General features: G+C 39.7%; 1 protein-coding gene across 3 annotated transcripts in view; it reads left to right on the top strand.

Annotated features, from left to right (window-relative positions):
* The window catches only part of TGFB2 (transforming growth factor beta 2), an 81,727-nt gene extending 67,416 nt beyond the window's left edge, over positions 1-14,311 (top strand). For 2 of the 3 annotated variants that reach the window (XM_057729145.1, XM_057729144.1), the window contains 5 exons: positions 4,100-4,232; positions 4,354-4,464; positions 5,990-6,167; positions 7,493-7,646; positions 10,894-14,311. In XM_057729145.1, the coding sequence (XP_057585128.1) occupies positions 4,100-4,232; positions 4,354-4,464; positions 5,990-6,167; positions 7,493-7,646; positions 10,894-11,052 (735 nt within the window). In that variant the 3' untranslated portion in view covers positions 11,053-14,311. The remainder of the gene's footprint in view (positions 1-4,099; positions 4,233-4,353; positions 4,465-5,989; positions 6,168-7,492; positions 7,647-10,893) is intronic. The other variant, XM_057729146.1, reaches the window with a different exon arrangement.
* Positions 14,312-16,258: the final 1,947 nt, after the last annotated feature.

Raw genomic sequence — 16,258 nt, 5'->3', positions numbered from 1 at the left:
CTGCTTTCAATTCTTTGGGGTATATATCTAGGAGTAGAATTACTAGATCATATGGTAATTCTATGTTTACCTTTTTGAGGACCCACTAAGCTGCTTTTCAAAAAAAATTTTTTTTCAAGAAACTTGTCATTATGAAGACTTTCTAAGGCGTTCAGCTTGGTTCTCACAGAAACAGCAGCTCTCTTTACGTTCGGTCCTGTATTTCATCAGTTTCTAGACCATCTAATTAACTTCTATAATTACAATATCAAGTCCAACTATCATAAACAAGTTTAGAAACATATACAATTGATACTTGCTAAGCATACAACTCAACTGGTAAGACCAGAACATACTAGAGAATTGCCTTCCAGCCATAAGCCCCAGGGTGCTGTGTGCACCAGCCAATACCTAGTACAGAACCAATGGAGAATATTGGTTAATCTGACCAGTCAAATGGAGGCCAGTTAAGAGAGCTTTTACCATTCAACTAAATTATCTTTGTCATAATAAGATATATAAAGGAATTTAGAAATGACCATGGCTCTAGAGAAAAAAACCAACCAAACAAAAAAAACAGCTGCACATTCAGGACTGTTAACATTTAACATACTTGCTGTTGGGAGAGTGGAGAAAGGCAGACAGCAAAGGCTAAAATAGAATGGGAAGTAGACCAAGGTGGTCATTTTTGTATCAACTCTTGAATTTGCGAAAGTGCTAATCAATAAGAGCAGTAGGTTGATTTTCTTCCCTTACAGCTTCATTTAGCGTGGGTGATAAATGGAAGATAAACAGGCAATAGGGAGATCGTGCCTATTCTTAGAAAGAAAATACCTTTCAAGTTAAGATTCGAGATTTGGGGATGTGATTAGAAGATTTTCTAGCCAGTTCTGAAATGAAATCACCAAGCTGTAGGAGGAGTACTTTTATGCAGCATCATCCATCCTTGTTGGCAACCCAAGTGATTAAAGGTTTGGGAAATTGCCCCTCTAAATATGGGCTAAAGGAACTGGGTTTATTTAGCTTAGAGAGGGAGACTGAGCATGCTCAGGGGGACTTAATAATAGCCTCCAAGAATATGAGGGATATTCTACCAGTGATGGAAAGCAGCTGTTTCCTGTTTCCACTGAGGACTGGATAAGAAAGAATGGAGTTAAATTGCAACAAGTGGGTTTAAGAACTCCTTGGCCATAAAGTTCAAGACAACAAACCCACAAGACCAAAGTCACTTCTCTGTTTCAGAATTATGTAGCTCCTTAGCTGCCTTTCTTGGGCAGTTTCAATTGGCCTGTTCTTGAACTAGTAAAAAGATATGGAAGACCTTTCACCCGTGTGAGAGTATGAAGTTGTCCAGTGTCAGAACCTACCAGTGTTCTGTGGCTGAGGAAGCACTTATCTTCTAGTGAAATTTAAAGGGAAAAATAATTCAGAATCTCTTTGCTGCCCCTGGATCTGCTTTTTAAAGGCAGATAAACTACATTTACTTCTTCTGTAGGAGATGAAGAATTTCCATAAATTTTCCATTTTGTATGTTTTTTCTGCCCACTTGGTCAATGTGGTCATGACTTTAAAAAGTTCTGTGTTTGTAGTGAGATTGTGTATACACATATATGTGTATACATACATATATGTAGACATGTGTATATGTATGGTGTCTTTAAGATATGAGATATATACACATATATCTCATCGATAGTGTAGATATATGATATATGATGTATATATATTTATCATATGTAATTAATTCAACAATGAAAGCAATATTTTGTTCTAGACAGTGCGTCTATGTATTGGGGTATGAAGGTGAATAAGATATACACTGTGCTAATTAGGAGCAAAGAAAATACACAAAGCATTATGAAATATTGCATCGTTATAGAAAGTCAGCTAGGGGAAGAAATTTATGGAAAAGTGAGTTTTGGGAATGTTATTAGTCTTTAGTCAGCGAGGCATATGGAAATGCCTGAGAATGTCTTCTCAACTATTGCTTCACCATTGTTTTCCTGTGTTAGGTGAATTTTACCATTTATTCTGAATTGGATAAGTGGCGTCTTATTTGCCTAATTAGGAGTCTTTTCAAGGCAAGGTTTGATTTCCAGAGGATTGACTGCTGTTAAGTTGTATCTGGAAAATTATAGGTTTATATCAGCATTAACTGTGTATACGTTCCACATGGTATATTTTCATCTTGTACCAACATTTATTATAAGCTTATTAGAACTTTTTGCCTCTATCATTGAGTGTTTTCTGTCACCTGCAAAGGGGTAGGGGTGAGTCATAATCCAACCTTGACTCCCACAACTCTTTTGGCCTTCAAAAATCCAGCATCAAAGGAGGAAAAATGACTTGGGATTACTTTGAATCACTCATTCACTGTGAGACTTTGGGCAAGTTACTTAACCTCTCTGAGTTTCATTTTCCTTCATCTACCTGACAAGAATGTTTTCAGGATTAAATGAAATGAAATGATATGTTCCAAGCTCAGAGCTCATGTGCCTAGCCTTTAAGTCACTGATTCACAAAGGGCATCTCTTGCCTATGGTATAATCATGTTAACTCTAGATTATCTTCCCTTGTGGGCTTTGCTGGACCTCAGGGGCAGGTCTGTAGAGTAGAGTTGGTCTAAAATTCATGAGGGCACCCAAAATCCAATTGTATGATTTTTTTTCCCTTTTCTATACTTAATCCAGAAGAAACAAAAAGTCCACTATAATGCCAAATATTCTAGGAAGCGTTTGTCGTCAGACTACTTGAAACAAATGACGTGCACATGTGAAAGGAAAGTGCACTGTCCCCTCAGGACAGGGAGGCGGGGAGCGAGTCTCGGGAGGGAGGGGATATGGGGATATATAAATACAGCTGATTCACTTTGGTGTACCTCAAAAACTGGTACAAGAGTGTAAAGCAAATATATTCCAATAAAAAGCTTAAAAAAATCAGCAGGAAGATTATGCATTTTTGTTTTACAAGGTTTAAAGGAGAATAAACCAATCTGCTAGATATGTAGGTAGTCATTTAATAGACATTGATTAAATTGAGTGCTGTGCTTTGAAATGATATCAAATTGAAGACATGATCCCTGCCCTGCCCTCAGAGGGTTTATGAACTTATTGGAGAGACCAAACACGTATATGTGAAATGACCACAGAATGGTTAGACTCAATCTCAGGAAAGGAAGTATAAAACAACAGGGCTTCAGCCTGTAAGTACTGAGGAAAGGCAGGATTCAGGCTTGGGCTGGGATTTAATATAGTTCTTGGAGACTTAGGATCACGGTTTGACTGGTTCATAAAACACTACCATTTAAAGACAGACAGAATTAAAAAAAAAAAAAAACACCAACCTAAAATGTTCACTTCCTATAGAAACCTAAGAACATACTGCAGTTGCTCTTAACTTATTTGAAATAAATGCATCCTTCTAAATGCTCAGCGTTCAGGATGATTTCCTTTCAGACTCTCCCTCTAGTACCGTGCCAGACTGCTCCTGCCCAAATTCATTCTTCGTCTGCGGGATAGGGAATATCTTTATAAATCATAACAAGTCACAGGGAGAGTAAAAATCCCAGCAAGAGACTTACCTCAAAAGCTGAGGCATGCCACATATTTTAATGGCGGAGGATTTAGGAACCGTGGTTAGGACCTTTCTCTCTTTATTAAAAGAAGATTTATAATTCAGAGACTTCCGAGGGTGAGCCCAGATCCTCTGACCTGGACCCATCCTACAGTCCCTCCCCACATCCCAGCTCCCCAAGTGGAATAAGGAGGGAAGCAGAACAACAAAACCATTAACTTAATAGCATAGAATTTATGGCTGAAATCTTGCAAAGCATATGTCAACAGAGGAAAATAATTACTGTCACTTTCGTTGAGACACTTGGCTTTATGGTGCCTGTCACCTTTATCATAACACACAGCTGATTTAGTAGCTCTGTTTTTCATGGCAAGTGGCCTGGTGTGATGTTGTTCTGCATGCGGCCATGCTAGTGAGATGACAATACGTGGGTAGACTCGAAGGGGACTAAGTTTAGATGATGAATTGGGATACTGTGAATGGTCTGGGTTTAGTCATGCTGTCTGTATGCCAGCTGAGCTTTTTCTCTTGCTCTTTCCTCCTCTAGATTCTCAAATCCAAAGATTTAACATCTCCAACCCAGCGCTACATCGACAGCAAAGTTGTGAAGACTAGAGCAGAAGGCGAATGGCTCTCCTTCGACGTCACCGACGCTGTTCACGAATGGCTCCATCACAAAGGTGACCACTGCCCTCTGTTTTCCTCCTTTGAGGTTCAATGACCCTGTTATTGTGAGTTGATGGCAGGTTGAGGGGTATTAGATGCACAGACAAATGACTTCCTTGACTTAATGTTTTCCAGACAGGAACCTGGGATTTAAAATAAGTTTACACTGTCCCTGCTGCACCTTTGTACCATCGAATAATTACATCATCCCCAATAAAAGTGAAGAACTGGAAGCACGATTTGCAGGTAAGTGAAACTTGGGCGTATGAGGTGGGGGAAGGAAGGGCCTCTGTTGGTAATCTCCTGGGGCGATGAGGTCAGTTTGCATGTGAAAACGAGATTTCCAGGTGAGGCCTGGGGTGTTTCATTTGTTGGGGCAAAGATATGGTTGGGGAAAGACATATATATGAAGGCAGAAAGGATTGGAAGAAATTGATTGGTTCCCAGTTTACACTGCTGGATGCCCAGTGATGACTTGGCAATACTAATTGACAGACTACCAACCTTCCAGACTCTTAAATAGCCTGTTAAGCCCTTTACTTTTCACTTAAGCAAACCAACATTCCATCTATACGAATGTTATAGAAGAAGAAGATAACATGCATTCAGGGGCATCCGGTAAACATCCCCCCCAAACGCAACGTCAGGAACACACCCCTGTATTTCACAGAAGGACGTCCCCTCCCACCACAACCTCTGTAACTAACCTGACTGTGCCAGAACACACCACCTTTTCTAGCTGGTGCCCAATATTCCAAGTGACTTCCTTATCAGACTTTCATAACAGCTTATTAACACATAACAAGGTTTTAGGTGTCCCTCTAGTCTTGCTCATCTTTTAGTGAATTAGCCAAAAGCCAGAGAGGATGAGGAGATACCAAGGGTTCAAGTCATGTCTTGCATTAGATAACAAGTCATTGGATGATGGGAGGTGAGGGGGGAGTCTGGACCAATCGCGGGTGCAGCACTGGCTCCACACCACCAGGTTAGGGAGCTGGTTGCCCTTCCCTAACTAACCGCACCTGGGACCTCCATCCATTGGCAGAAGGCTCAGTGGGCCTCACTCATGGAAAATTACTCCCAGAGGTCTAGAGATTTATTTCAGTGTCTAAGCTGGTCATGATTCTCTAGAGTGTGGAGATTAAATGCTTAAGCTGGCAGTCTCCTGAGCGTGCTTTGAGGAGCTCGAGTTTCTGCATCTCAGTTGGAAAGAGGAAAGTGTTGAGGATGCCTAAAAGCAATGAAAAAGCCCTTTCTTCACTTCCCAAAATAGCATTAGGTCAGGGTGACTTTGGTTTCCCTTGAACTTCACTCACTGCAATTTAGTGTAATCTCACTTTAGGTTCACCAGGGAAGTCTTTTGAGTTGAGCAGTCCTAGGAAGAGAGGGGACCAGCAGGTGACAAGGCGTGTTCTATGGCCGTGTCAGCGGTCGTTGAGGGGTTGAGCACAGCCTACACTGAGGACTGACAAAAAAAAATGCCGAGATTGCCCTTAGACTCGAGGTCAAAGACTTCTTCTGTAGCGACTTTCATAACCAACAGGCCCTACCTTGGCCACTGACCTGCCTTCTGACAGCAACCCCGTTTAGCTGTGTTCCCTGTCACCTGCGCTAGTCCTAGACATTGCCGTGGGAGTGAGCCAGCTGCTGCAGTTGTGTGGTCATCACTGCTATTTGTGACAATAGACAAAGGAAAAAAAAAAAGATATTAGCTGATTCTATTTGATGAAGGTAAAGCTAAATGTTTATCACCCGAATGCATTTTTTCAAGGTATTGATGGCACCTCCACATATACCAGTGGTGATCAGAAAACAATAAAGTCCACTAGGAAAAAAAACAGTGGGAAGACCCCACATCTCCTGCTAATGTTGTTGCCCTCCTACAGACTTGAGTCACAACAGTCCAACCGGCGGAAGAAGCGTGCTTTGGATGCCGCCTATTGCTTTAGGTAAAGGAAATAAAAAGAAAACAAAAAGTAATTGTGTCTGTTTAACTCTTGTACTGCCTTTGCCCTTTGTTTGACCAAAAATGGACTTGAATTGCGACTTGTTGCTTAAAGCCAGGAATAGAAAAGTAGAGCCTTCGAATTTCATAGCGTCATCCTCTCTGAAGGTTGAAACAGTTATTTCTTTGCTGTATTCATCAGTTCTTTAGCGATGAAGCTACTGCGAAGGGAGAAAACTAGCCCCCTGAACTTTTCCCCCAAATCCTTCTGAAGCACTCTGAAGCTGAAGAAGAAGAGGAGCTCTCTGCTCTCCAGAGCAAAGATAGGTTTATTTGAGGTGTGTGAAGGCGGCTCCCTAATTGGGGAGACTCACCATCTGTGGGAGCCTTCACTCTCCCTGCAGGATACCCATGGTCAGACCTCCTTCGCAGTGACAGCGATGAGACAGACAGAAGAAGAATGCTATTTGTCATGTCTTTTGCTAGAGAATATGAGAGAACGGAGGGTAACATAAATGTATCTCCCATTTCCACATGAATTCACGGAGGGAAAGTGTGAACCTTCTTCTGTGGTTTTTTCTTTTCTTTTTTTGGGGGGTGGGGTGTGGGCTTGTGGGAATCTTAGTTCCCTGACCAGAGATTGAACCCATGCCCCCGGCAGTGGACGCACAGAGTCCTAACCACTGGACCACCATGGAATTCCCCTCTTCTTTGGTTTCTTAGCGAGCCTGGTGGGAGCTGTGGGGCGGTGAGGTGTCCTCACTGATAAAGTGCTCAATGTGTCTGAGTTCACAAGAAAAGGGTATTTTTTGGTTGCCAGAGCCACTGGTTGCTCTAAGCAAGACTCCATGTTTCTTGCTCTCTGGTTCATTCGTAGATCCAGGAACAGGAAATGAAATAAAGGGTTTATTCTCAAAGGAAAATGCCTTAGATCGTTCTTTGTAAATAGCTGTTGTACTTCATCCATTTTGCATTTGAAAAGGTGATAGAGGCTGGATGGGAAAACTGTGCATTGTAGGTTGGAAGGGGCTTGGTCTCCATCTGCCACCTCTCTGCTTATACCTCATCATTCAAGGGAAGGGTTTGATTTTTGAGGTCACAGATGAGAGGGTCAGGTATAGAGCTCCTAAGGGAGTCCAGTGAATCACCATCACACCCCATCATGAAAGTCTCTTGAGATAGCAGTTCAGCCATTAAAACCTGGCCCATGCTATTTGCTCATACACATTTGTTGAATAAACAAGTGAGTCATTTTCCTGGTTTGGGATGAGGGGCGGGTGGGGGGAGGGGGATCAGCTTTAAAATCTCCATTGCTCTTTCTTTTATCAGAAATGTGCAGGATAATTGTTGCCTACGCCCACTTTACATTGATTTCAAGAGGGATCTTGGGTGGAAATGGATACATGAGCCTAAAGGGTACAATGCCAACTTCTGTGCTGGAGCGTGCCCGTATCTGTGGAGCTCAGACACTCAGCACAGTAGGGTAAGTACGGGCCTCATTTGTCTCTTCTGTTCATGGGCTGCTAGTCTGTACCTGCTGAAGTATTTCCAAGTGAATTCAAATAGCCTGCTGCCCTTTTGTCTTCACGCATAAATGGATGCTGAAGAAACCCTTTTGAATGATGAGAAGAAAATGTGGGTGAACTCAGAAAGTAACACTGATGAGTTTGGACAGTAGGTCTGGCCTTCCCAATTAGATTGTAAGCAACTTGAGGACAGGTTTGTTTAATTTTTTCTTTGTTTTATACTCTTAACAGCTGTAAGCATAAGTAGATAGAATCAATATATCACTTAGCGTCATGTACTGTTAAGATGTGCAGGGACCCAGGTCTCCATCTAAAAAAGGATCTGTTATCACCTCCCTCAGGGACTGTCATATTAGAAAGACCATCCAGGACTTCAGTAGATACTTTAGCAGAGTGATTCCTTGGCATATGACAATTATAAAATCATTTAACTTCTCCAAACCTCAGTTTCTCATCAGTAAAAAGGAATGTCTGTATTAAAAATTATCTTTGAAATAATAATGTCCAGCTCTAGAGTGGATGTGAAATAGAGACACAGATGTAGGGAACAAACATATGGACACCAAGTGGGGAAAGCAGGGAGGGTTGGGGGGGAATGAATTGGGAGATTGGGATACCAAATTGTACACTCTAAATACATGCAGTTTATTGTCTGTTAACTGTATCTCAATAAAAGTTCTTAAAAAAATAAAAGAGTGGACGTGAAGAACATAAAGATGATATATGTGACAATGACTTGAAAATCAGTCTCTCTCAGTCTTTTTGAATATAACCCAAAGTAAATGAGAATCTGAATATTTTATTAACTTACTTCAGTAAGGAGTGAAGGCTAATCAGAAGGCAGGTCCTAGATTGGCCAGCATGGGTTCCCAGCCCAGATTAGCAAAGACTTTTTCTATGTAATAATGATATTTGTCCAAATGCTTCTTCCTGGTGCCTGGTCATGTAGGATTTTAGAGATGGAAAGGACTTCATAAGTTATATTGTCCCATCTTGTAGTACTAGATAGAAGATAGATAAACAGCAAAGACGTACTGTATAGCACAGAGAACTATACTTATAATAATGTATAAGGGAAAAGAATCTGAAAAAGAATATTTTTATATATATGTGTGTGTATATATATACACACACACATAACTGAATCACTTTGCTGTATACCTGAAACTAACACAACATTGTAGATCAACTATACTTCAATTAAAAAAAAATGAAATAAAATAACAGTAATAAATAATAGATTATCTTGTTCAAACCTTTCATTTTTTTAAAGAAATCAGAGTCTAGATCAAGTAGATGACTTGCCCAAGAGTAAACAGTTGGTGACAAACCAAAGCTTGGAACGCAGGCCTCCTTGTCTTATAACCAGGCCTTCGTTCGCTCCATCTTAGAGTTTAATTCCTGAAATGTGGCTACGTGTTGGGGTTATGCCTCTGTAAATCTCCTTATTAAAGAAGCATTAGAAAAATTGCCTTCACTGCAGGGTAGGAAAATGAATCTCCTGCCAAAAAATCACATAATGCGTTCAGCTGAACTCAAGAGTTTGGGGAATATCAATTATTTTAGACAATCTGTATTATACAATTCCTCTTGAGTTCTGCTGAAAAATCCTGTGTTGGTGGAACAGGAAGTCTACTTATTGATAAACACTTACATACACTAAACTTTCAATTGACAAATATGACTCCCCTTCCTTCAGCTGCTTCCCCAGCTACCCCGGAGGTTTTGGCTCTCTGGGCTGACCACGTGCTTGGCCACGTGAGGGAAGCTTGCTCATGCCTGTCCCTTTGTCTGAACTCTCTGGCCAGGCTGCTTCAGCTGGGCTGTGGCAACAGTAGCTGTAATGTGGGCAAGGCCCAGCTGCCAAGTAGAAACATAATTCTCCTCCCTGATACACAGAGGGAGTGTGTGAAGGCTGAGACCATGCTTGTTTTTCAAGGAGAGAGGAAGAATCACTGTCATGATCACAAATATGTGGTTTGGACAGTTACCCAAAAAGCCAGAGGTAGCTTAATAAAGTAGTCAGTGTTGCTGTGCTGAACGGATCTTCTGTCTTAGGCCGAAAACATCGCAGTGAATCTCGAGGAAAAGGTCACTTGCTGTTTGACGAACACATTAATGGCATCCTTGGAAATGTCTCTTTATCATCACTGGGGAAGCTCCATGCTTCCGTTGGTAGAGATCACATACTCCTTTGATACAGGATCAGGGTAGAGGTGTAGCACTCACTGTAGAACTGTCTTTTCATTCTAAGACTGGCTATTCACTCCTCCAACTTAGCTACTATCATGTGCCACATGGAAAGCTAAATGGAGAGTTTATTATTATTATTATTATTTTCTTTTTAAGAAAATGTAACAAAGTGAATAATTAAGAGTATAGATCAATTCTGAGGTCATTCATAGCGTGATTGTATTTATAAAGCAATGAAAAATGAAAAGACTTTGACCTTTTTTAATTTTAAATGAAAATTTAGTGACATTAAATTGGCCTGAGAAGACACTTAGCACAGGAAGATTTCACACTGCAGACAGGTGTCTTTTGCTCTACCTAAGGGTAGATTAAAGCTCTGATGACAGTTTCAATAAAAAATGTTATTCTCCTACTTATCCATGTATTCATTTCTTCACCTAGCGTGTGAGTCTTATTTTATCCAGAGAAGACTTACGAGGGCTATAAGGTTTAAAAAAAAAAAGAAAAAGAGGTGTATAGAGTCCCTGATCTCAAGGGAACTCTTCATCTAGGTGGAAATCGAAAATATCTACTCACAAAACAACTTCAGTTGTAAAGAAGCGTAGACAAAAGATGAAATACCAAGTGTGGTACTTGGACCAAGTTTTCTGAGGGCCTGGGAAGTGTGGGCAGAGAAGTAGCGATCAAAGACTCATTGGAAAAACTGGAAAATCTGTTGAATGAGCAATTTTGTCCAATCTGACATTTACAGAATTATTTGCCTGCAATGTATGAGAAAAGGATTTCTGCAGGAAAATGATGAAAACCCAGGGATTCCTAGGGACACCTGCCCATTTAACTGTAACTGGAGGATAAGTGAAGGAAAGTGTAAGCCCCAAATATAATAACTTAAATTGCCCACTCAATGCTGTGACTGATAAGATAACACTGTAGGATGGTTCTATTAAAAAATAATTGTCTTTTTTTTTTGGTGTTTTCCTATGTTTTCTGTCTTCTCCTGTGTCCTTCCAGGTTCTCAGTTTATATAATACCATAAATCCAGAAGCATCTGCTTCCCCTTGCTGTGTGTCCCAGGATTTAGAACCGCTCACCATTCTCTACTACATCGGCAAAACACCCAAGATTGAACAGCTTTCTAACATGATCGTGAAGTCTTGCAAATGCAGCTAAGATTCTTGGAAAAATGACAAGACGATAATCACATACGACGATGATGGTGATGGTGACAAAGGCAATGTTTGTAACAAGAAAACACGAGAAAGCCTTGCTTCATCAGTGTTAAAAAAAAATTTGAAAAAGCGGTACTAGTTCAAACACTTCGGAAGTTGGTGTCCTGTTTGTTAAAACTGGCATCTGAAACAAAAAAAAAAAAGTTGAAGGCTTTATTCTATATTTTACCTACTCTGTAAGTGAGAGAGACAAGAAGCAAAACCTTTTTTTCTTAAGAAAAAAAAATAAACACTGGAAGAATTTGTTAGTGTTAATTATGTGAAAGAAAAAAAAAGAACAGGAAAATCCCGTTAAGTGGAGTTGCTGTACATACGTTTTGATCCCACGCCTCACTTGAGTTTTCTGTATTGCTATGCAATAGGCATCCTTCCCATTCTTACTCTTAGAGTTTAACAGTGAGTTATTTATTGTGTGTTACTATATAATGAACATTTTATTGCCCTTGGAAAATAAAACAGGTGTATAAAGTGAAGACCAAATACTTTGCCAGAAACTCACGGATGGCTTAAGGAACTTGAACTCAAACGAGCCAGAAAAAAAAAAAAAAGGAGGTCATATTAACGGGATGAAAAATGCAAGTGACATATTATATGACCAAGCAAGTCTGCATGAAGAGAAAGACCCTACAAACACATGCTCTCTACCAACTGCCCGAGGAAGCCTCTTGTAAGGTTCAAAACTGAAAAGCCTGTTAATAAAGGAAACTTGCAGTCAGAATAAGTCTGTAAGATTTTTTTTCTTTTTAATTGTAAATGATTCTTTGTCAGTTTAGTCAACCAGTGAAATGTTGAAATGTTTTGATATGTACTGGTCAAACTTCAGACCTTAAAGTATTGCTGTATAGCTATGCTCTAGATTTTTCCTTCGTTTTGGTGTATGTAATCATACCTATATTATTACAATAGGTGGTATAGAAGCCAGTATAATTGGAAACACATCTGCAGATCTCTTTTTGCAAACGATGAAAGCAAAATGTAACTATTGGGTTGGCCAAAAAGTTCGTTCAGGCCTTTCCATAAGATATTATGGAAAAACCCCAATGAACTTTTTGCTCAACCCAATACTTTATGTGTAATGTGTAAATTTTTACCATATTTTCAATGTTCTGCAATAATGCCAACTCTGATTTAGATTGGACTTAAATTTGGGCTCTTTTTAATGATCTTTCGGAATTGTGTGTTTCCTTTAGCTGGCCAGTACTTTTGAGTAAAGCCCCTATATTTTGACTTGCACTACAAATACATGTTTGATAGTATTTGTTCCACTTGTGCTTTTGCATTGTCCATTATGACATAAGCTACCTGAGTCCACTTGTCCTTTTTTTTTTTTCTTTTATAAAAAGTCATAGTTTTTCTTCATTTTCTAAGCATCATTACTAATCAGTTCAGACATTAACAATCTTCTATTTTAGGGAAATTGGGGATTATAGATACATAGATAATTGAGGTGAAGTGTTTTAGTTTTAGCAAGGGCTTAAGGATCTGACTGGAACTCAGAATCTTGGTGACTGGGTTAAGAAAGGTTTCTCTAACTTGGTTTAAATCAGTATTTTCACAGAATTCTACTGTTGCAAAAGAGCAGACAGTTCACAGGAAACAGCTTTTTCTTTAATCAGATTTTTAGTGTTCAGGGAGAAATGGAAAGATTTACATTTTAGTTGATTTTTTTTAAGGAAGAAAGAAAATCCCAGGTTAGCATAAGTCATTTAGTATATTTCACTGAAGTTAAGATTTCTATAGATGTTCTTTGAAGGTTGAAAAGGCACAAGGCAAATTCTCCCATGATCAAAAAAATCCTTTCTTTCCTCTGATGAGAGATATCAAATCAGAGGTTAGAATTTACCTTGCTGAAATACATGATTTGCCACATTTTTGCAGAGGAGGTAACCTTATGTCAGGGGTTGTAGGATATGTCAGTTTGTCAGTTGTCTCTTATTTAGCTTTAGGATAACAATTAATAGTAAGTCAATGGAATATTTGCAGTTTTACCTAAAGAGCAGCACAGTGAGGTGTGAATCCAGAGTGAAGTTGTTTGTTTGATATTGTATACTTCTTTTTTGGAATTTCCTGACCATCATTACAATGACAAATTGGATTTGTTTGAAAACTGGAAAAGCAAGAGCTAGGATGCCACAATACCAAACAACCCTTGGGTTGGATATAAGCCAATCCCAGCTTGGAGTGTGTTGATTTTTTTTTTTTTTTCTCTTCCACTTTTCTATTCATTCTATGTAAATCACTTTTACTTCTGCAGGTATTTTCCTCTCCGATAGAATGACATTTTGTTTTGTATTATTTTGTCTTTCCTCATGAATGCACTGATAATATTTTAAATGCTCTATTTTAAGATCTCTTGAATCCTTTTTTTTTTTTTTTTTTTTAGTTTGGGGGTTCTGTAAGGCCTTTATTTCCCATAAGTAAATATCGCCATGAGAGGGGAGGGAGACGGGAGGGAATGGGGAAAATGTTAGTATGTGGGTGGGGTGGGGCAGCAGTGTTTCTGTGTTAAACAGCAATACAGTTTTATGGTTGGCATGATTTTTGAAAAAAAAAAAAAATGGAACCTAAGAATAGCTGTTTTGTATTTTGATGACTGATTACGCTGTATTTTAACACGATGTATGTCTGTTTTTGTGGTGCTCTAGTGGTAAATAAATTATTTCAATTATATGTCGATGTGTTTTTCCTGTCCTGGTATCATCCTGGAGACCAGAGAGTACCTGTGATGCCGGGAGCATGATCTCAACCCAGAAAAGTCATACCAGCTTTAAGATTGTGCTTTTTTTTTTTAAGTTTTTTCTCAAAGAGATTCAGTCCAGAGATGTCATGCTTTAGAGTTCAAGAGCCAGGATGTATCTATCAAGGCCTGAAGAAAGCCCTGTGCAGTCTTTTTATTCCCTTGTTTATTGCTATTTGGTAATTGTTGGAGATTTAGTTTCCATCCAGCTTGACTGTCTACCAGAAAAAAATGCAGAGAGATGTTTGGACCATGCTTTGGCTTTCTGATCCTATGTTCTGCCAATCTCAGGGCCAAAAGAACTGGTCTAGACAGTATCCCCTGTAGCCCCATAACTTGGATAGTTGCTGAGCCAGCCAGATATAACAAGAGCCATGTGCTCTTTGGGGTTGGTCTTTGAGAGCAGCTACTCCTCACTCTATTTCTCCCCTACCACTGCACCAAAAAACCCCTGTTCCCGCAAACTTCCTTGGCTGTTCCCTACAAGACCAGACTTTGCAAGTGAGTTGCCAGTCTCTTAATAAATAGAACTAATAAAAAAAAGTCGTGTGGCTCCATCTGGCTGTCCTGCTTTATCTAATGAAAGGACAAGTTTGTGGCTGTTGTCTAAACATCACCTAGAAACAAACCATCCATTCAAAAGTCTAGGTAGACTAGGAAACGGTTCCCTTTTCTACAATCTGTGTTTCATCTTATACTCAACTCATAGATAAAGTGTTTCACTTTCAAACAATTTGTTCTGGCTTCTCTGCAGAGGACCAGTACCAGGCTTATCATCCCAGCCCGCATCACCTTTATTTGATGTGTGAGAATAAGAGGGTCATGAGAAGAGTCACCTAAGAGCTGTATCAACTTCAGCAAATTTGTCAGCCATTCTGAGCCTCCGTTTCCTTATCTTTAAAATAAGGATGAAACTACCTGCTTTACAGGGCTTTGCGTGTTTGTTTTGTGCCCTTGCTGTTGTTAAGTAAATGGACATACAGAAAGCATTTTGGGGTCTGGCCTGTAGCTGATGGTCAGTAAAACGTAGTCTTAACAATATTTCCCAAACCGTGCTAGTTTTGGCTTCTCGGCCATCCTGCTGTAATGAGCTTCTTAACGTCTATTCTGACTGTAACCCAGGGCCATGCTTCTTCCTCTTGATACTGAATGGGTAACCTCCAGACCCCAATCTCATGAATGAATCAAGTCATCAGTTATTCCTGAGAATATTCTGTTACTCTGTTTCTTAACTTTTTGATTACATGACTGACCAGAAATTGTTTAAAATCATGGGAAGATGTTCAGGTGAAGCTTTGTGTTCGGTCCACCCCCTGAAATGCAAAGTGACAGAGACAAGGTGTTTTAGCTGAAGGACCCGTTTTCTACGACAATGATGGTGAGAACGCAGTTTGTCGCGCACCCCCCAGGTGCTGTTCTCTGTTATCCTGCTTAACCTCCATGTCACCCGATGGCGTAGGGTTTTTTGATAGAACTCCATTTTACAGGGATGTGAGCAGACTCAGAATGGTTACATTACATGTCCAAGATCACCCAGTTTGTAAAAGGAGGGTTGAGAATTTCATTGTTCAATATACCAGCTACTAGCCATGTGTGGCTTTCAAGCAATGGAAATACGGCGAATCTGAACAGACATATTCCAAGGTGTAATATACAAACCATATTTTGAAGACTTAGTGTAAAAGAGAAAGAATGTACAATGTCTCATTACTTTTTTATATTGATTACATGTCTAAATAATACTATTTTGGATATATGGGATTAAATAAAGTATATTATTGAAATCATTTCACCTGCTTCTTTTTACTTTTTTAATACAATTACTAGAAAATTTAAAGTTACATATGGGGCTGGTATTCCTGGCCTATTGTATTTCTCTAGAATTTTTTTTTTTTCAGTTCTTTCTTAGAGTTTCCCCATGTCTCTGCTTACATTGTCCATCTGTTCTCGCATGCTGTCTACTTTATCTATTAGGACCCTTAGCATATTAATCATAGTTGTTTTAAATTCCAGGTCTCGTAATTCCAACATCCCTGCCATGTCTGGTTCTAATGCTTGCTCTGTCTCTTCAAATTGTGTTTTTTGCCTTTGGATATGCCTTGTAATTTTTTCTTATACCTGGACATGATGTACTGGGTAAGAGAAACTGCTGTAAATAGGCCTTAGTAACGTGCTGCTGAGGTGGAAGGGGAAGCATTCTGTAGGTCTGTGATTAGGTCTCAGGCTTTCGGTGAGCCTGGGCCTCTGGACTGTGACCTTCACAAGAGTTGCCCAGATTTCTTCTCCCTCCTTAGCTGGGGCAGGGTGGCTGGCATGGGATATAGTTGGATATTTCCCTTCCTCAAGGTCAGCAGTTAGTTAGTCTCTGATAATACTCCAGCAGGTTAACTAGTTTCCCCAGAGAGCTTGT

Source organism: Hippopotamus amphibius, chromosome 3 (genome assembly GCF_030028045.1).
Source record: "Hippopotamus amphibius kiboko isolate mHipAmp2 chromosome 3, mHipAmp2.hap2, whole genome shotgun sequence".
NCBI classification, from domain to species: domain Eukaryota; kingdom Metazoa; phylum Chordata; class Mammalia; order Artiodactyla; family Hippopotamidae; genus Hippopotamus; species Hippopotamus amphibius.
The sequence above is the reverse complement of the archived record's forward strand: the minus strand, read 5'-3'. Positions and strand labels throughout refer to the sequence as shown.